General features: G+C 51.1%; 1 protein-coding gene across 1 annotated transcript; it reads left to right on the top strand.

The window, feature by feature from the left end:
• Positions 1-1,671: 1,671 nt before the first annotated feature.
• Positions 1,672-9,403, top strand: Krt8 (keratin 8). The gene is made up of 9 exons (XM_003476272.5): positions 1,672-2,080; positions 4,956-5,164; positions 5,560-5,620; positions 6,162-6,257; positions 6,828-6,992; positions 7,268-7,393; positions 7,871-8,091; positions 8,246-8,304; positions 9,028-9,403. The coding sequence occupies exons 1-9, from the start codon at positions 1,751-1,753 to the stop codon at positions 9,183-9,185; spliced, it is 1,425 nt and encodes a 474-aa protein (XP_003476320.1). The 5' UTR covers positions 1,672-1,750; the 3' UTR covers positions 9,186-9,403.
• The last annotated feature ends 9,770 nt before the right edge of the window (positions 9,404-19,173 follow it).

Here is a 19,173-nt window from a genome sequence, read left to right as displayed (position 1 = left end):
GCCTGGTAGAGGACCTGGTATAAGTAGGTAATGAGTGGACTTCTCTCTGCTCCATTCGGCTGGAGGCCAGGCCTGGGGAGGAGGAGAAGTAAAAAGGGGAGGAGAGGAAGGGAAGTGGCCACTGTGTCCTCTGAGGATCTCTGGATTTGTACAACTGTGTGCACATATCATGAAGACAGCTTGTCTGTGTGCCTTTCCAGACTGGTGTTGGCCTCTAGAAGCGGGTTTGAGGCCTCTCTTCCCTCTGGGTAGGAATCCCTTTCTTTCTGGGATCCTGGCTGTCACTCCTGAAGAATGGGAAGAATCCTTATGCTGCATCTGCCCTCCTACTAGGTGGTTACCCCTTTCCCTGGGCTAGGGGCTGTGTCACCTGCCCCTTTCCCCTAGGGAATCTGGTAACTGTCATCTGTCGGGCTCCCTAGTTAAGATCCATCCACACCCCACATCATGCCCTGCAGTACCTTCCAGAGAACCAGCTCCAACCATCAGATAATTGCAGGCAGAATCTTTGCCTTGGGGACCCAAACCTCCTGCTTTCCACCCACACACTGCCCTGCCTGCCCCACCCAGCCTGGGAGTGCCCTGCTTGGCTCCCTATTCTCCAGCCTCCTGCAGGTGCCTGCCTTGCCCCAACCTGCTTTCCTGACTCACAAGGATAATGGGCCTGGGAGACAGGTGCAAGGATGCTTCCCCCACCTCTTTCGGCCAGTTGGGGGTCTGGGAAGAGAAAGAGAATCCAGGTGGCTTCAAATGACTCACACCTGCGCCACCCCATGCTGATCCATCTCAATCACCCTGTCTTACGTCTGGAGATTCACCCATGTCACAGTGAGAATGACTCCCTTCAGGGAACTAGGAGAACAGTGAAGACCCAATACCACATCCCTGCTTTTCCTTCTCTAACCCCTTAAGAAAGACCTATGATGTTAATCCGGCCTGGAGAATCCTGGGATCTTGGAAAGAAAAGAGGTCATGGAGTTGTATCTAGGAAAAGTGCTGGGTATTATCTCTTTATCTCTCATCTACACACTCAAAGGAAAGACAGCACGTGTGTGTGTGTGTGTGTGTGTATTCATCTACCCATTCATCCATTCATTCATTCATTCATTTCACAAATATTTACCCAACCCCTTGAGTACTGTACCAGGTGCTGGGGCACAGTAGTCACCTGGGGAGAGGTGACAAACAGCTGAAATCAGATCCAAGGTTTAAGAATCAGAGGGCAGCCTTGCAGCCTGGGGGGACTCTCACTCAGGAGAGTGTCTTTGGGTCACTAGTTGCTTAGAGAAGACCCAAATGCCCAGGTACCTTTTCCTGCCAGGCTTCCCAGCCTTTCAGGTTATTTCTCATTGTAGGGACCAAGACAAGACCCAGCAGTCAGGGTTCTGGAGGCTGGGCGACCCCAGACACGTCTCCTCTTTACATTACTTGGCTCAGCAAGGCCCAGCGCATTCCTTCTTTTCAGTTTTCTGGGTTTCTAGGGTGGTGCCGAAGTGGGCTCCTGGGTGGCAGCAGCTCTCTGCTGCCCCCGCCTGAGCCCTGGCTGCAGGTGGCAGGTGTCGGGTTAGGCCCAGCCCCCTCGAGGCCCAGCCACTCAGGTAGGAAGGAGGCCACGCTCCCTCCCCTGCTGCCGGACTCTCTTTTATATAAGGGGCCTTTCCTGAGTGCAGCCCCACCTTACAGAAGCAGCTGCCTGGCTCCTTCTTGAGACTCTGTCTTCAGCTTGCCTACCTTCACTCCAGCCTCCACCATGTCCATAAGGGTGACCCAGAAGTCCTACAAGGTGTCCACCTCTGGCCCCCGGGCCTTCAGCAGCCGCTCCTACACCAGCGGGCCCGGCTCCCGCATCAGCTCCTCCGGCTTCTCCCGAGTGGGCAGCAGCAGCAGTTTCCGGGGCGGCGTGGGGCTGGGTGGCTATGGCGGGGCCGGTGGTGTGGGTGGCATCACAGCCGTCCAGGTGAACCAGAGCCTGCTGAACCCCCTGAATCTGGAGGTGGACCCCAACATCCAGGCTGTGCGCATTCAGGAGAAGGAGCAGATCAAGAACCTCAACAATAAGTTCGCCTCCTTCATCGACAAGGTGAGAGCCTACTCTGCCTCCTGCCTGCCCCTCTAGCGCCCCGCTGGCTCCCGCTGGACTCCACCATCCTGGCGACGCTCAGGGCTGGTTCCTGTCATGCACTTTGGTTTGGGCCAGAGAAAGAATGGAAGAGGCCTTGGATGGCTTGTGACCCTAAATCCTGGGGCTTCCTTTCTCTTGACCACTCTCACCCAGAACTTGACTCTTGACTGGCCGGTAAAGCTTTCAGCCTGGAGTCCTCACGGGTGTCCAGTGGTGGGTGGGAGGGAGGCAAGACCCCTGCAGGTACCCTCCTCTGTCCCAGCACCGCCCCAGGAGCTCCCCAATGGAGACTTCTTGCTTTTAAAAAACTTTTCAGTAAAAAGTGGAGGTTTGATTGAATTGTAAGAGAAGGAAGTAGTAATCGGTTCAAACAACAAATATTTATCGGAAAAAAAGTATTGATCGAGGCTTTGGCGCGCCAGGACCTGAGCGTGGGGGGCGTCCGGCTAAGTCACGACGTGGCCCCCGGCCAGCCGGCCGCGGTGTGGGCGGGGTCGTCGTTTCCAGCACGCACCCTACCTGGGCGTGTTCGGGGCGTCCTGGCCGGTCCGGCCTGGGGAAAGCCATGCGGGAGTCAAAGTCTGAGGGCGTTGTTTGCCCAGAACGCCCGGGTTCACGTCCTGTAAAACCCAGAGTTTACAGCCTAGGGTGAGGCGTGGCTTCGCCAGCGCCCCTCGTCTACTCGGCCCCTGCCCCCGGCGCCGCCCGGGAGCGCCCGCTGCACTTTTACCAGCCGGCCGGGACCTGGCCGCTCTGTGCAGCCCTGTGGCCTCCAGGGGCCCCGAGATTGGCCCTTGTCTGCTGACTGGCTTCTGGGAGGCATTGTGGGAACGGAAGGAGGGAAATCCTGGGGCAGATGGCTCCCTTAGGATTGGAGTTACCAGGAGCCGCTGCTTATGGTGCTGGCTTGCTCTTCCAGAGTCCGTGACTCGACTTCTGTTAGCTCTGGGGTTCTTATCGGGCAGTTAAAGCACATGCTTTGGGGTACAAATTCTGGTTCACAAGGCCCGGTGGTTTCCTTTGAGAGGCCGTCTTCCTCATATCTGTAAAATGGGTGTGATAGTCCCTAAGCTGAAGAATTTTTCCTATTCAACACATTGTGATGGAAAAGAGTTTAGTAGTGCCTGGCTCCCCCTTACACATTTCAATACTATTAAGTGTTATAGTCATTTGTGTTTTTTATAATCTTGGAAGAATGACCTAAGAGATTTATAAGGGATTGTGGGGAAATAACTGGATTATACCCATAGGCTGTCCTTTCAGTTTAAAAAGTTAAAATTTTGAATTGAAAAAATACATTTTCCTTTTTTTAAAAATTTTATCTTTTTGAAACAGGGTCTCACTATGCAGTTCAGGCTGGTCCTGGGCTCATTGTATAGCCCAGGCTGGTCTCAAACTTGCAACAATCCTTCTGCTTCAGCCTCCTGAGTGCTGTGATTACAGGAGTGCCCCAACACAACCAGCTGCATTTTCCTTTTATGAACAAATCCACCCCCACCCCACGATCCCCTAACCTGCTATTGGGGATGAGCCCAGGGCTTCACACATGCTAGGCAAGGGCTCTACCGCTGAGCTGTATCCTACTATGCCTAGTTCTTCTCTCTTCCTCCCTGTCCTGGGGATTGAACCCAGGTACTTGCACTAGGCTACATTCCAAGCCCTTTCACTAATTTTTTGTATTGAGACAGGGTCTCATTGAGTTGCTAATTGCCCAGGCTGAGTTAAAACTTGCAATCCTCCTTCCTCAGCCTCCCAAGAAGCTGGGATTACAAGTGTGTATTACTATACCCGATTTATACTTTAAAAAAAAATGTTCCCTCTAGCTGGGCGTGGTAGTATAGGCCTGTACTCCCAGCACTTAGAAAGCTGAGGCAGGAGGATCACTGCAAGTTAGAAGCCAGCCTGGGCTACATAGTGAATTCAAGGCCAGTTTAGACTAAATAGTGAGACCCTGTCTCAAAACAAAAATTTCTTTTTCTCTTATAACATGTCTTAATTTTATTCTAAGATGTAGATTCCATGAACTCAAAGAACCCAGAGGGCTGTGTATTTGGGACAAGAAAGGATTGTGGCAATCCCCTGCAGGGGCAAATAAAGAATGGAGAGACTCTTCCTGATGCCACAAAATCTCAAAGGGAGTTTGGTGAGAGGCAGGAGTCTCCAGTTTGGAGATAAATCTACCTCCTTTGCCTCTTCCTTAGCTCAAAGTAAGTTCTGTCCAGATGGGGCTCCTGGAAGGACTTCCCTAGGTTTCTGGGGTCCTTGCAGGCTAAAGAGGACCCAGGCTCTGAGAGGGGCAGCAAGTCTAATTGCACAGAACAGGTTCATAGCAGTGCTGGCTGGAACCTAGGGCTCTTGGCCAGTGCTTTCTTGGTGTTTAGGCTAAAGTTTCCCTAAAATCTGCATGGACTCTTTTTCAGACTCCAAATAATGATGGTGATTTTATTTGATAGGAATGGTTTAAATTTTCTTTTTCAACCTTATGTAAAATGCAGATCAAAGCATCTTTAGGCAGCTTGGCTGTATTCATTGATTTGTGATAGTCTATGTAAATAAGATCCATTCTGCAGATGCAGCTTCAGCCTGACTCCCCTAGCTGTTCCCTTTCAGTCATGCGTCTCCCATCCCCAGAGCTAGAGGAATGTGGCTCCCAATTCTACCTCACCGTGCTGTTGCAGGTCACAGGTGATCCTCTCAAAACAGCTAAGCACGTGCCTGGGAACTGAGATCTCCTTGCTCCTTGCTCAGACAGTGGGCAGGGGGAAGGCTTGTTGCCCTCCTGGCCCCAGCCTTGGGCTGATATGGACCTTTCTGCTCTCTCTTCCCCATGCAGGTGCGGTTTCTGGAGCAGCAGAATAAGATGCTAGAGACCAAATGGAGTCTCCTGCAACAGCAGAAGACGTCCCGGAGCAACATGGACAACATGTTCGAAAGCTACATCAACAACCTCCGGAGGCAGCTGGACACACTGGGTCAGGAGAAGCTTAAGCTGGAGGCGGAGCTTGGCAACATGCAGGGGATGGTGGAGGACTTCAAGAATAAGTGAGTGGGTCCCTGCCTGCCTCCCCAGAAGTCATTCCAAGTCCCTGTGCCCCTTTGCTTGTGAGCAATTAGTCTAGTAGGGTTTGGGTGCTGGGGAGCTCAGTAGTAGAGTTTGTGTTTTAGTGTCTGCAAGGCTCAATCCATTCTCAGCACTGCCACCAACAACAAAAGACCCAGGGCCAGCCTCATCTTTGCTTTCAGCCTCTGATTTCAAATCTTTCTTCGGGGCTGGGGGTTTAGCTCAGCGGCATAAGCACCTGTCTTGCAAGCAGGCGGTCGTGAGTTCTATCCCCGGTACCGATAAAAATGAAAAAGACACACACACACACACACACACACACACACACACACACAAAAACAACAACAACAAAAAAACCCCAAATCTTTCTTCATAGGTATGAAGATGAGATCAACAAGCGTACAGAGATGGAGAATGAATTTGTCCTCATCAAGAAGGTGAGGGAGTCCTCCTGCCCCTGTTCAGAAACTGGAGGCTGGGACTTGGAGATTTGGACTAGGACCTTTCTATATTGTTCCCTTCAAGATTTCTAAGTAATGATACAAATAGATTTATTTCAACATTTGATGTCTTCTAGATATGTAATAGAAAGGTAGACAGAGAGGCAGTTACGTGCAATTGGAAAGAACTCTGGATATCAGTGTTAGACTGTGGTTAAGCAAAAGCAGCAGGATCTGGGGATGTAGCACAGGTGTAGAGGGCTTGCCTAGGACAGTGAGGCCCTAGGTCCAATCTCCAGCACTGAAAGAAAAGGAGGAGGAGGAGGAAGAGGAGGAGGAAGGGATGCTGCAAGAAGCAGAGGTTAGTGGTATGGGCTGATGACATAGGCGAGATGGGCAGAGGCTAAGCTATAGGATCAGCTCCAAAGTGCGGTGTTAGGAGGCCCCAACTCCAGGGTACCAGGTGGATGTTGAGGAGCCTGTGAGTTGGGGCTGAGTGTGGGTCCCAGCTCAGGCCCCTCTCCTCTCCTCCCCCCAGGATGTGGATGAAGCTTACATGAACAAGGTGGAGCTTGAGTCTCGCCTGGAAGGACTGACTGACGAGATCAACTTCCTCAGGCAGCTGTATGAAGAGGTATGTTGTTGGGCGCTGGTGTGGAAGGATCCCCAGTTGTCAGGGCCTCCACCTTTGACTCCGCTAAAGGCTTCTCTCAGCCTCCAGTGCTGACAGATGAGGGCCCGCTACTTAGTAATCATGGCTACAAATATTGCCTACTTAATATTGTCCTAAGGGCTCTCTCCCTCTGCATGTAGCAGGGTTTTATTACCCCATTTCACAGATGAGGAAATGGGCTCAGAGAAGTGAAGTAACCTGTCTAAAGTTGTCATACAGACAGTGGTCACATAGCTGCAACTCAGCGCCACTGTCCCAAAATCCTTGCTCCCAATCTTTGGGTTGTACTGGGGCTTCTGTGGGCTTAGTACTGGTGGCTGGGAGCAAGGAAGGGGCTTTCCCCCTTGGTTATCCACCCAGAGCCAGGTTGGATTTCCTTCCATCCCTCCTTCCATGTTGCAGGGCTTTGGCCCATCTTCCTTCTGCAGGAACTTCGCCTCTTCTCTGCCCTCCCCGCAAAGGAAGCCCTTCTGCAAGGAAGGCTCCTTGTATGGAGGGGCCGAGCCTCACACCCACACTCTGCCCTTCCAGGAGATACGTGAGCTGCAGTCGCAGATCTCAGATACATCTGTGGTGCTGTCCATGGACAACAGCCGCTCCCTGGACCTGGATGGTATCATCGCTGAGGTCAAGGCCCAGTACGAGGAGATTGCCAACCGCAGCCGGGCCGAGGCTGAGAGCATGTACCAGATCAAGGTGAAGAGCAGGGTCTAAGGCTGGTCTGCCTTTTCTGTGTCCCACTAATGGGGAGGGTGCAGGATTTTAAACTCCATTCTGCTTGCTGCGGCGGGGGCTGCAGAGCGGGCGCTGCAGAGCGGGCACCTGAATTTTCAGCAGTGTGTGTATGTAGGACTTGGGGCGGGATGACCCCAGGTCTGGTGACCTGGCCAAGAGGATACTGCCCCTCAGTGGTGTGCAGCTGGGGTCCAGGAGTCCTCTCTTGAGCCTCATTTTCTGTTTTGCACCTGCAGTATGAAGAGCTGCAGACTCTGGCTGGGAAGCACGGGGATGACCTCCGCCGCACAAAGTCTGAGATCTCTGAGATGAACCGCAGCATCAGCCGCCTCCAGGCAGAGATTGAAGCTCTCAAAGGCCAGGTACCTGCCATGTTGGGGGCTAGACATAGACAGTATCCTAACCTGTCTGGGTGAGAGAAGAGCATTCCGGGAGGAGGAGGAGGGGTCTGAGTCCAAGGCCAGTGAGTTGGAGGGGGAACTTCAGTCCAGTTTTCTCAGATGCTCCTGGAGAGGTGGGGAATGTGGAGCTGTTTCTGGGGTCAAAGAGGGCTGGACAGGAATGGTGGGGTCTAGAATGTATTACTGATGAGGGCAAGGCTGGGTTTTGCTGGTTTATAGGAAGTCTAGTACCCAGAAATCTGGCCACGTTCAGGTTGGTGGGGGGGCATGGCAGTGTCACAAGTGCTGTTGATCCCTCATTTTGCTTTCTCAATCTGATTGGTGCCATTTCTTTGAGCTAGATGGAGTCTCTCCAGATCGGGGAAGGGGACCCTAAGAGAGGAGCAAGGGATTGGGTACACTAGGTCCTGCCTGCTCACCTGTCCCTGTTCCACACAGAGAGCAGCCCTGGAAGCTGCCATCGCTGATGCTGAGCAGCGTGGGGAGATGGCCATTAAGGATGCCAATGCCAAGCTGGCCCAGCTGGAGAGCGCCCTGCAGAAGGCCAAGCAGGACATGGCTCGGCAGCTGCGTGAGTACCAGGAGCTCATGAATGTCAAGCTGGCGTTGGACATCGAGATTGCCACTTACCGCAAGCTGCTGGAGGGCGAGGAGAATAGGTGGGTATGAGGATCTCTCACTGGACCTGAGGCACATCTCTGAGATCTGGGGTGGAAAGAGTGGGTTCTGCTTGGAGCCCCCTTGGGACTTGGGTGGCGTTTCTCTGGGACAAGGATTGAGTTGGTCCTGACTATCCCGTGTGTCTGAGTACAGGCTGGAGGCTGGGATGCAGAACCTGAGTATCCACACGAAGACCACCAGTGGCTATGCAGGTAGGTTCCTGGGTCCTGGGGGTGCAGGGCAGGAGGGCAGGAGTCCAGTAGAGTCTGTGCTCAGCAGCAGCTAAGGGAGACAGAAAGGAGGAGCAGGGGAATCCCAGAGTGATTGGACATACTCAGGACTCAGATAATATTAATAGGAAACGTCCAAATAAATGGTGGCCATATGCATTTGCCAGGCTATCATTTATGCTGCTGAGCTAAATCCCAGCTCCTTTTTTTTTTTTTTCTTTTTGAGACAGGGTCTTCCTATGTGGTTCAGGCTGGCCCTGGGCTCAATTTGTAGTCCAGGCTGGTCTTGAACTTGTAAGGATCCTCCTGCCTCAGCCTCCTGAGTGCTGGGATTACAGGAGTGCACCACCATGCTCGCCTCAAGCACTGTTCTTTGCATGCTTTATTTTATTTACTTTTTTTCTTTGGTGCTGAGAATTGAGCTCAGGACCTTGCACTTCCAGGCAGGTGCTGTGCTGCTGAGCCATACCCTTGGCTCCTATTTTATTTACTTTTAATATAACTCCCGTACGTCTCCCTGTGGTATCACTGAGGGAGCTGAGGCCCAGTTATGTGCTTTGTTCAGAGATGCACAGTACTGTAATTACTGGTCAGGCAGACCTGGGCCACACTCTGTCCCTGAGGCTGAGACAGCAGGAACAGGGGCATGGAACCTGAGGTGGGGGTGGCTCAAGTACTCACATGGCTGCCTCTGTCCCTGACCAGGAGTGGTGAGCTCACCCTATGGGGGCCTCACAAGCCCTGGCTTTGGCAGCCTCACAAGCCCTGGCTTCACCCGCACCAAGTCTGCTGTGGTTGTGAAGAAGATCGAGACCCGTGATGGGAAGCTGGTGTCTGAGACCTCCGATGTCCTGCCCAAGTGAATGAACCACAGAAGCCTTTCCCAGCCCGCAGCCCTCCCGAGGCTGCCCCAGAGCCTGGGAGGGAGATAGCTGCACATGGGAGCAAGAGACCCACCTGAGGCTCAGCCCTCGTCCTCAGCCCACCCTCGGGGGGAATCTACTGCCTTCTTTCCCATGCCCTCCACCAAAACCCAATTCACTTGTGTTTTTCCAAAATAAAGCTTGGTTTTGCCACCTGACCTTGTGATTTCCTGTTGCCAGGGGTGGGTGGGAGGGAAGCAGGCAGGAGGCCTCTTCTTAGCTGTAAAGTTGAGAAAGGCCCAGGAAGCAGAGGGCACAGGAAGTCTGGCCTTCTCGAGGCTGTTTCCAAAAGGACTCCTGTGGAAAGCAGTTGGCACCCTGGTTGTGGCTGTCTACATACACTTCCGTAGCAGTCTGTCTCCTGTGCAGGGCACCTTAGGGCTCACAGTGTGCTCTCAGATACCCATGTCATTTGAGCTATGGATAAATCCCAAGAGCTGGGCGGAGTAGGTCTTGGATGGCCTTATCAGGGAGGGTTTAGTTCACTTCCCTGCAGACTGCAGCATCAGGACTGCTTGCAGATAAGCAGAGCTGACTAGAGAGGCCAAGTCATTGGCTCACCTAGAAAGTGGCTGACCTGGGACAGGAGCCAGGATTGTCCAGTTTCCAGACTGTACTTGTCACCTGCCAGGCACATGGCCTCTTGTGGCCAGAGATGTCTTTATCACTTTTGTTCCTCAGCAACTGAGGAGTCCTGGTTTTCCCATACTTTCGGAGCTCCGGGGCCTTTACTCAGTAGTTGAATGTGCTGTTCCTGAGATTTCTAGAATCCAAATAGTGGCACCAATGCTTGAATTTTCCCTGGTGCACTCGGTCGTATCCACCCTGATTACCTCTCCCCACCCTTTCCCAATCTTCTCTAAGCTGTTTATGATACATAGGGTGTGTGCAAGCCCTGTGTTTGCATGTGGGAGGTAGACTGTGTGCTGATGGGTGTGTATGAGTTCTGTGGAATGTGAAGGGGATTGCCTATCTCTTGAAACAGTTTCCAAGGTTTAGAGCAGGAGGGGGTATTGGACAGCTCAGGAGAGTCATGCTCCTCAGTGCTCCTGTGCCTCCAATATGGGGAAGGGCTGGCACAGAAAGCTCCTGCCTGGCCCTGCTCTGGGTTCTTGCTCCAGGGCTGTCCTGACACCTCCTTCAATAGCCACCAGGCCATGAAGTTGGGTTGGAACACAGGTGGGACTTGCTCCCTCCCCACCCAGTCCAGGGTTCTGCACATTGTCACAATAAAGGACTTCACCAGCATTGATAAAAGCACCAATATCCAGAGTGGTGGCTCTTAACTATTTGGGCAGTGGCCCATGGTAAATTCAGCGTAGGAATGCCACCTACAAACACACATAGCCGACAAAAGCTCCATAAAACACTACTAACTGCCTGTCCTCTGAGGGTGGGATCAGACTCCTAGTGGAGCCAGGGGTCAGGAGGGTGGTGACGAGCCAGCGCAGTCCCTGTCCTGGGGAGAGGACCTCTGGCTCCCTGGAACCCCACTCAGTACGTCTTTATCTGACCTCACCCGCAGGCCATCTGGAATTCCCTGGGCATTTCCTCACTCTGCTGTTCCAGGAGGGAAAGGCTGGGTGGCCTCCGGGGAGCATTTCTCTTCCCTCTCCCCTGTTCACTTTCTTTCAGATTCTTGTGTACTCTCCAAAGACCAGGGTCACCCAACATTCACAGGTCATCATCTCTGTAGGGATTTAAATGGGTTTAAATGAAGGTGGGAGCCGGAGATTGAGCTTCTGGACAGAGTAAAAACTACTCTCTTCCTTTCTTCCCTACCCCTCCGTCGGTCTCCTTTTTCTCCCTGTCTCTCTTCTGCCTGCCTCCTCCTCTCCTCTCCCTCCTCCTTCCCTCCCCACTTACCGTCTTCTTTCTCTCTGGTTACTGGAGATTGAACCCAAGGTCATCTCACTGATACTACACCCTCACCACTTTCTAATTTTCATTTTGAGGCTTGGTCTCAAATAAATTGCTAAATTGCACAAACCAGGTTTAAGCTTGTGATTTTCCTGCTTCAGCTTTACAGAGTGCTGGGATTACAGGCGTGTGCGGCCATGCCTAACCTGCTTTTTAAATATAGTTGGTTTTGAATATTTACGGCTTCTGCATCTGTGGATTCAAGCAACCATGGGTAGAAAATATTACAGAAAAGAATCACTCCATATTGAACATATACTTTTTCCTTAAACAGTAGAATCTGACACTATTAACATAGCTTTTACATTGTACTAAATATTGTAAGAAAGCTAGGAGATTTTTCGTTTGTTTGTTTTTTGAGGTGTGGACTCACTATGTAGTCCAGGCTGGCCTTAAATTTGCTATGTAGCCCAGATTGATCTGAAACTCACTGTGATTTTTCTGCCTCTGCCTCCTGATTGCTGGGATTGCAGGCGTGCCCAGCGTTCTAGAGATGACTTAAAGCACAGGTGCTTGCTTGTGCCGCACTGAGTGGAGAGATATTGTTTTGGGATGCATACAAAATACATAAGGTAGCTAATGTATAAATAACAAAGCTTCCTTTATTTTTAATATTTCTATCATAAGAGGGCAAACATAAGCATAAAACTAGCGGGAATTTGACCTTGTTTTTATGAAACTGACGTGCCAGCATCTGGTTGATGGAAGTGGCTACCATTCACTTTGAAAAATACAAATCAGAGTCAGTAAGAAATCCTTCAGTGTTGATGCCCAGGATAGAGGCTCAAGTCCTGGCTCAGCTCTGTCCTGCAGGGTTGCTGGCCCTGTCTCCACCTGCCCCAGACTTCTCCCTCCATGCTGTCTATGCCTCTGACCTCTGCTGTGGATTCTCCAGCGACACTGAGCAGCTCCCTTCTGCCCTGGGAAAGTGCCCCGTGTGCACTTTCTAGCCACCAGGCATCCACAAGAGTTCAGACTTTGGAAGGTCTTGGGGATGTCACAGATTGAGGGGATGTTTCTGTCACAACCCCTGGAGGGGGTACCTGGGACTTTCTCATTATAGATGACAGCCATTGGCAGTGGTCTTGTCTCTTTCTTTCTTTCTTTCTTTCTTTCTTTCTTTCTTTCTTTCTTTCTTTCTTTCGTTCGTTCGTTTTGGAGACAAGGTCTTGCTATGCAGTTCAACCTAGCCTTGAATTCACTGTGTAGCCCAGGCTGGGCTCGAAGGCATGCTCAGCCTCCTGAGTGCTAGGATCACAGGTGTGTACCACATGCCCGGCACTGGTATTTCCTTTATGTCAGCCTACCCCACAGACAGCAAGCATCGTGAGGACAGGGCTCCTCTGGGTTGGTCTAGTTCTTCCTTAGTTCTTCAGTACCTAGCAGAATTCTGGGCCCACAAGAGGAGAGCAGTACAAATGATTAAAAGAGAAGACAAAGCATTTCCATGTGGCAGTCAGTTATTCTTTTACATTGTAGTCCTCTTAAACTTTTTTCTTTGGGGAAGATAGATTAATTTGCTCAGGCCTAGTCCAGAAACTGGGGGTGTATTGATCTACTAAGTACTGATTATCCCCTCTGGATTGACATACAATTTTTCCACTTAAAGATGCAAACTGGCCTGAGGTGATGGAGAAGGCCTTTAACCTAGCAGAAGGAGGCTGAGGCAGGAGGACGACAAGTTCAGGTCCTTCCTGGACCAATTAGTGAGGTCTATCTCAAAGAAAAAAGCAAACAGATCTGGGGGTGTAGATCAGTGGAAGAGTAGCTCTGAATTCAATCCTCAGTGCTGAAGGAAAAAAAAAAAAGGATGCAAACCTATACACATTCAGTGGAAACTACTGGGCGGCGGTGGGAGAGAGGCAGTGAGCTGCAGCCCTGTGGTACTCATCCCAGTGCTGTGCTGCTGAACTGAAATGTTCAGTACTAAATCAATCATTCTGTCTCTCTCTTATTTTTTTTTTTTTTTTTGAGACAGGGTCTCACTATGTAGTACAGGCAGGCCTTCAACATGCTTATATAGCCTCGGCCTCTCTCTCTCTCTCCTCCCCCCCTCTCTTCTGAGGATTGGCTCTTTATTTTTTATTTTTGGACAGTCTCTATAGCTCCTCAGGTTGGACTCCTACTTGCAGTCCTCCTGCCTCAGCCTCCCAGTATGGTGAGATTACAGATTCCCACTATCACATCCAACTCTGGAAAGGATTCTTGACTTAAGGACATTTTTAGTTATGATGAATTTGTCAGGACGTATCTCCATAATAAGTCAAGAAGCATCTGCACCTCTCCGTGAAGTAGCCTCAGAAAGATCAGAGCTCTGTGGGGCCTGTGACAGCCCCACGCAGGTCTTCTTTGACACATGACCACACTTGATTCCAAAAAGACAAGCAGGAAGGAAGGGTAGAAGGGACAGGGCTAGGGAGAGTTCCATGGGCGAGGTGCCCACAGTATGTGCCTGGTGCCCAGGGATGGGGTGGGGATGGGGAGGAGGGTGGTGCGTTCTCACAGAAAGAGGCTAAGGCAGGGCCGAAGTCTTTCCAGATAGCCTGGAAAACAATACAGATTTCAGAGAAGTCAGCAGCACCTGTTCATTCATTCAGCACACGTTTTAGGGGCGTCTGGGGTGAACCTGACCCTCTTAGCCACAGCGTAGAAGACATTCCTGAATGAGATGGGTTAGCTGTGAGTGTGCATCACACGCTAGTGAGTTAGTACGACGTCGACAGCTCGTGGGTCCCCTCAGTGGTTAGAACCTGTTGGTCACCTGGAATAGACTACATTTTCCTGCTTTATTTGGAATCAAGTGTGGACAGTGTGTCAAGAACGAGATAAAAGCAGAAGTAAAAGGAGCAACTCCTAGGAAGTGTCCTCAGAGGGAGGATTTGCTTTTACTAGGCTTCTTTGCAGGTACGAATGCAAACCCAAGGGCTATGCTTCAGCAGCTATCCTGGATCATGAGGCGGCCTGGAGGGTGGAAATTACTTTTAGCAGAACACAGGAGAGATGGGACCTGGGTCTCTAACATCATGGGGTACATTCTGGTTTTGGAAATATCTCCTGGGAAACTTCTGAGAATTAAGTCACTGTTTTCTGTTACTTCAGTTAAAGCTAGCCCATAATGAATCTGTTGACCTAATTGGAGCTGGCGGCTACTGAGGCTACTGAGGGTGAGCAGAAGAGCTCTGACTGGGGCCAGCAAACAAGCCCTTGGCTAACACTGAGGCATTTGGGAAATTCTTCCCCTCTTTGGGTTTGGTCCTTGTTTGTTGAACAAAGAGGGTTTGGGCTTTTTTTTTTTTTTTTGTAGTGTTAGAGATTGAGGGCTGGGGATTTAGTTTAGCGGCATAAGCGCCTGCCTTGCAAGTGCGCGATCATGAGTTCGACCCCCAGTACAAAAAAGAGAGAGAGAGAGAGAGAGAGAGAGAGAGAGAAAGGGAGAGATTGAACCCAGGGACTTTCACATGCTAGGCAAGTGCTCTACCCCTGAGCTACATCCTCATCTCTTTTTATTTTAATAGTGTAAGTTTCACATTTATTTAAATTAAATTATTTTATTTCACATTTTTAAAAGTAGGAAAAAAACCCAAAACAAAACAGTCTCTGCAGAGCGAGGAGTTTGAGGGGTGAGGATGCATGCTTTTTCCTTCTGAGGAATTCCCTCTCTTCTGCCTTTCCTATTGCGCCCACTGCCCGCCCACCGAGGGCCACTGTTTCAAAAAGCCCTGGGCGGGAAGAAGGCAGACAGGCCCGGGAAGGCCTGCTCTCTGCTCCTCTCCCCGCTCAGGCTTTCCTCCTCGCTTCTGCCTGGCAGCCCTTCCCAGAGCGCTTTGCAGGGCTGTGCCTTGTCGGGTCCTCAGGTCTCAGGGACCCGGCTGGAGAACCAACCGCTCTGCAGCCAGGGTGGAGGGAGCGCTCACGCAGGTCCCCTAAGTATCTGGTGGCAGGACTTGGATCCGAGCAAAGGGCCTGGCTTTGCCAGACTTCCTTCCCACGCTTCTTCCTAGGGGAAACCTGTGGGACTAGAGGAGATGGCTTAAGGGTGGAGCACTCTTACTGGGTCTGCTGGAGGTCCTAGATCGAAAGGGAAGATTTCCTGGTAACTTTTGTGACCGTCTTCTCTTTACCCAGGCGTCAGGCGCCCCCTGGAGGACACTGAGGGGAGTGCTTAGCAAAGGGCTCCTGACAGGACATTGCCTTCTAGGTCTGCTCTTGGGCTTGACAGGAGTAATAAGAACATAGGCATCTCAGAGTTTTTTGCTTGCTTGTTTAAGGAGTCAAAAGTTCAAGCGCCACAAGGGCCAGGCAGCTAAAGAAAGAGTAAAGTGGGTCCAGGATAGGAAAACATGGACAGACACATGCTGTTTGGGCAACTTTGGAATATTTTTTGAGTTCACAAAGAATTACGGTTTGTTCTACTATTTTGAGGCATGCAGACCTTTCATTCTCTTACTAAAGAATACAATAGAGCTGTGGGCATAGCTTAGTTTTTGTTTTTCTCTTTGTTTAAGATGGGCCATGCATAATGAGAGACGGTATCTGATGCTTGGCTGTTGTCAGGACAGTCACTGTGGCACCACTCTTAGACCCTGGCTAGAGGCGCCTTGGAGTTAGTGAGCCCCACTCTGTCACTCCCTGGCTGTGACCCTCTGCCTTGGGAAGAAACCCAAGGGGCCAGAGGGATGCACTCTCCCATAGGGACTCTGTGGTCCCAAGTCCCTTCCTCCTGCCAGGAGCTGCTTCTCCTCTTCCCCAGACTCTTCCTGCATGCTATGAATCCTGTGGTGGCTGGGGTGGGGTTGGGGACTTCTGGAGCTTCTCTGTCCACTAAGGCAGGCTTGAGTCACAAAACTGAGTGCTTTATTATTATTATTATTTTGTGTTTTTTGAGACAAGGTTTTGCTATGCAGTTTGCCTGGCCTTGAGCCCACTTTTTAGCTCAAGCTGCCTGGGAAGTCGCAGCAGTTCTCCTGCCTCAGTCTCCTGAGTGGTGGAATTATAGGGATGCACCACTATGCTTGGCCTGAGTGCTTTAAAGTACTGCCAGCCTGTACTGTGATGAGTTGAAAGCCCTAAATCACATACAAGATCTTGGAGACTTAGGATGAGAGAAAATAATGTAAAACATGTTAGTAGTAATTGTTATGTTAATTACATAGTGAAATAATATTTGAGATATATGAGGCTAAATAAAAATACACCATTAAAATGAATCTCGCCTGTTTCTTTTTGAGTGTAGCTACTAGAAAGTCCCATAGTGGCTCACATTCATGGCTTATATGTTTGTTCACTCGGGAGATGGCTGAGGTAGATGCCTTTTGTACTGGGTTGTACTGGAGGCTCTCCAGGCAGAGATGAGCTGGGCTCAGAAGAGTGAGGGAGTGATCCTCTTCTTTTTTCATTTGCTTTTCTTTCCTTTTCCTGTTCATCATATGTCCACCAGAGGTCAGCAGAGAAGCAGGGGGAAATCACTCTATTGGTTCCCGGACAATTCGCAGGGCCTTTGGGAGCAGGTGGCTGCCTGTTCCTCAAATCCGACCAGTGCAGCTACCCAGGGACGGACGTGGTTCCAGAGTGGCCAGAATTTTACATTTTGTAGCAGATAGCAGAATCTGAATTTTTACACGAAACCTGATTTTTACATGTTACAGGGAACCCAAATGCTTAGAAAAAATTGTCCTGACCAAGATTACACAAAGCACAGGGAACTGGTGCTTTGGGCCCCAGTAGGGAAGTGGAAGTCACAGAAAGAGGCTTGCCTTGGTCTCATGACATAAGAGCTGGAACCAGCAGAAACAGGAGGGAGGGAGTGGCAGAAGGACCAACTCTACTCCTGCCTTCATTTGCCAGATTTAGAGTCCAAGTTGATTTTGGGAGGCAGTGCTGTGGTGGGGACTCAAAGGTAACAGCAAAGCATCACAGCACGGACATGCTGGTTCTCATCTTTCCCGCAGCCTGCTGCTCAGCTCATCCCAAGTCCTGATGAATGGGCACCAACCCCGGGGCCATAGCCCAGGGAAGGCACTGGGTTTGAGCAAACAGGCGATTTATCAGGTGTCCACCAGGGGGCAGCATAGGAGCAGGGAGGAAACTGCTCTGTTGGCTCCAGGAGCTGCCGCGCCATTCCACCCCTGGAGGGCAGTCACTAACCCACAAGGTGACTCTGTGCAAGTCAAAGGAAGTTCTCCATCTGCGTAGGGGAAGGAGGATTTAGGCCCCACCTATCTATGCTCAGCACTCTTGGCACTGTCACAGGGTTGCTGAGTCAGGGAGCGGAAGGCGGTCCTGTTTCTGCAGCTGTGCATCCTCTGCTCCGTTGTGCTCTGAGGTTTGAGTACCAGGTTAGAAGTGGCCCTGACTTCTCCAGAGGGCGCCACACTACCTGTGCTGTCTGCTGGCTCCCCACTCTCCAGCAGGTGGCAGCTCTGGCTGCGTTGGTGGAGCCTGCAGAGGCGAGGGCTGCAGGTTCGTGCCTGCACAGTGCCGGCAGGTAGAGCTGGGGCAGTGGTGGGCAAGCCTCAGAGGGAGCATAGCCGCCCCAGCAGGACGCCTCAGCTGTTTGCGGGGGGGGGGGGGGAGTTTGAGAGAGAAATTCCGGAAGCATAGGGTGGGGCAAGGGTCAGAACTTCTGGATCCTCTCTGCCAGTCTCATGATTCCATTCATGTCAAGTCCTGCCCAAATCGCCTCCCAGGAGAAACCCAAGGAAGCTAGGCCATCTGGGCCCTACCTGGCCTAGTCAGAGACACCCCTGCCACTGCCCTCCCTTTCCCACCCTCTGCTCTAGCAGCTGAGCTCCAGGCAGCTTCTTCGGGAAGCCACATACCTCCACCTTTGTGTCCCCCTCTGCATGTGCTTCAAATGTCTGATCCAGCCACTCAGGCAACATTGATTCTTTTTTCTTTTGCTCCGTGGAACTGGGGATTGAACTCAGGGCTTTCACATTGAGATACATGTCCAGTCAATTTTCTGGGTTTATGCTTTGAGATAAGATCTAAGTTGCAAAATTGCCCAGGCTGGGTTTGATTCTTCTACTTCAGCCTCCTAGAATGCTGGAATTATAGAGCTGTACCACATCTGATGACATTTATTCTTCCTAGAGTTTACCTCCTCCATACGTCCTTCCCTGACCCCTCTGAGGCTGCATCTTCTGATCTGTACCCTACCACGTGGTCTGTTCCACTGCTTCTCAATTTCTGCTCACTGACAGTGAGTGTGGCAGGGCCAAGTGTGCCCAGGAAGCATCCTGTATTCCCCATACCCAGCACAGTTGCCTAAAAGGAAGGCCAGACTGTGTTCCCTCCAGGGCCTCTGCAGGGCAGCCTGGCCATCACAGGGCCTATGTGTGTTTGTGTGTGCGTGCATATGGGTGCAGGAAGTGCCTATGTGGAGGGCCTCAGGCCCTGGAGAAAAGGAGTGCTTGGCATGGGAGTTTGTGTGTGCACAGACTCGGACAGGTGCAGACAGGCACGGGCAGACTCCCTGGCCTTCACCCGGAAAAGGCAGAGCTATGGACACAATGGAGGGTGATCTGAAAACATCTGTTCATTGATGTGTGCTGGGCATGGAGACGAGCACAGTACTTACTTTGGAAGTGTGCAGCCTGATGAATTTTCACAAAGAGAACATATCATGCTGCTGGGTTCTAGACCCTGAGCTACTGCAGACCCTGTACAGGGCCTTTCTAAACACCAGCTTCCTGATCCTGAGGCCATAAAATGGAGGAGAGAACCTGGGTGTGGTGGCACAGGCCTGTAATCCCAGCATTTGGCAGGCTGAGTCAGGAGAATTAGGGTTACAACGAGTTTGAGACCCTGTCCCAAGGTCGGGGGAGGGGGAGAGAGGAATGGAGGAAGAAGCCTGGGCCCTGTATTTCTGTCTGGCCACTCTAATACTCCAGTTAATTCCCCCCACCCCCATTGCTCCAGGGCTTTGACCTTTGACTCTTTTTGATTACAGGTCCTATTCTAGATGCCTCTTCTACCATTTTGTCACTGTCTGGCCTCCTCTAGCACC

Source organism: Cavia porcellus, unplaced genomic scaffold (genome assembly GCF_034190915.1).
Source record: "Cavia porcellus strain 051 isolate PalLab524CR breed Dunkin Hartley unplaced genomic scaffold, mCavPor4.1 scaffold_8, whole genome shotgun sequence".
Taxonomy (NCBI): Eukaryota; Metazoa; Chordata; class Mammalia; order Rodentia; family Caviidae; genus Cavia; species Cavia porcellus.
The sequence above is the reverse complement of the archived record's forward strand: the minus strand, read 5'-3'. Positions and strand labels throughout refer to the sequence as shown.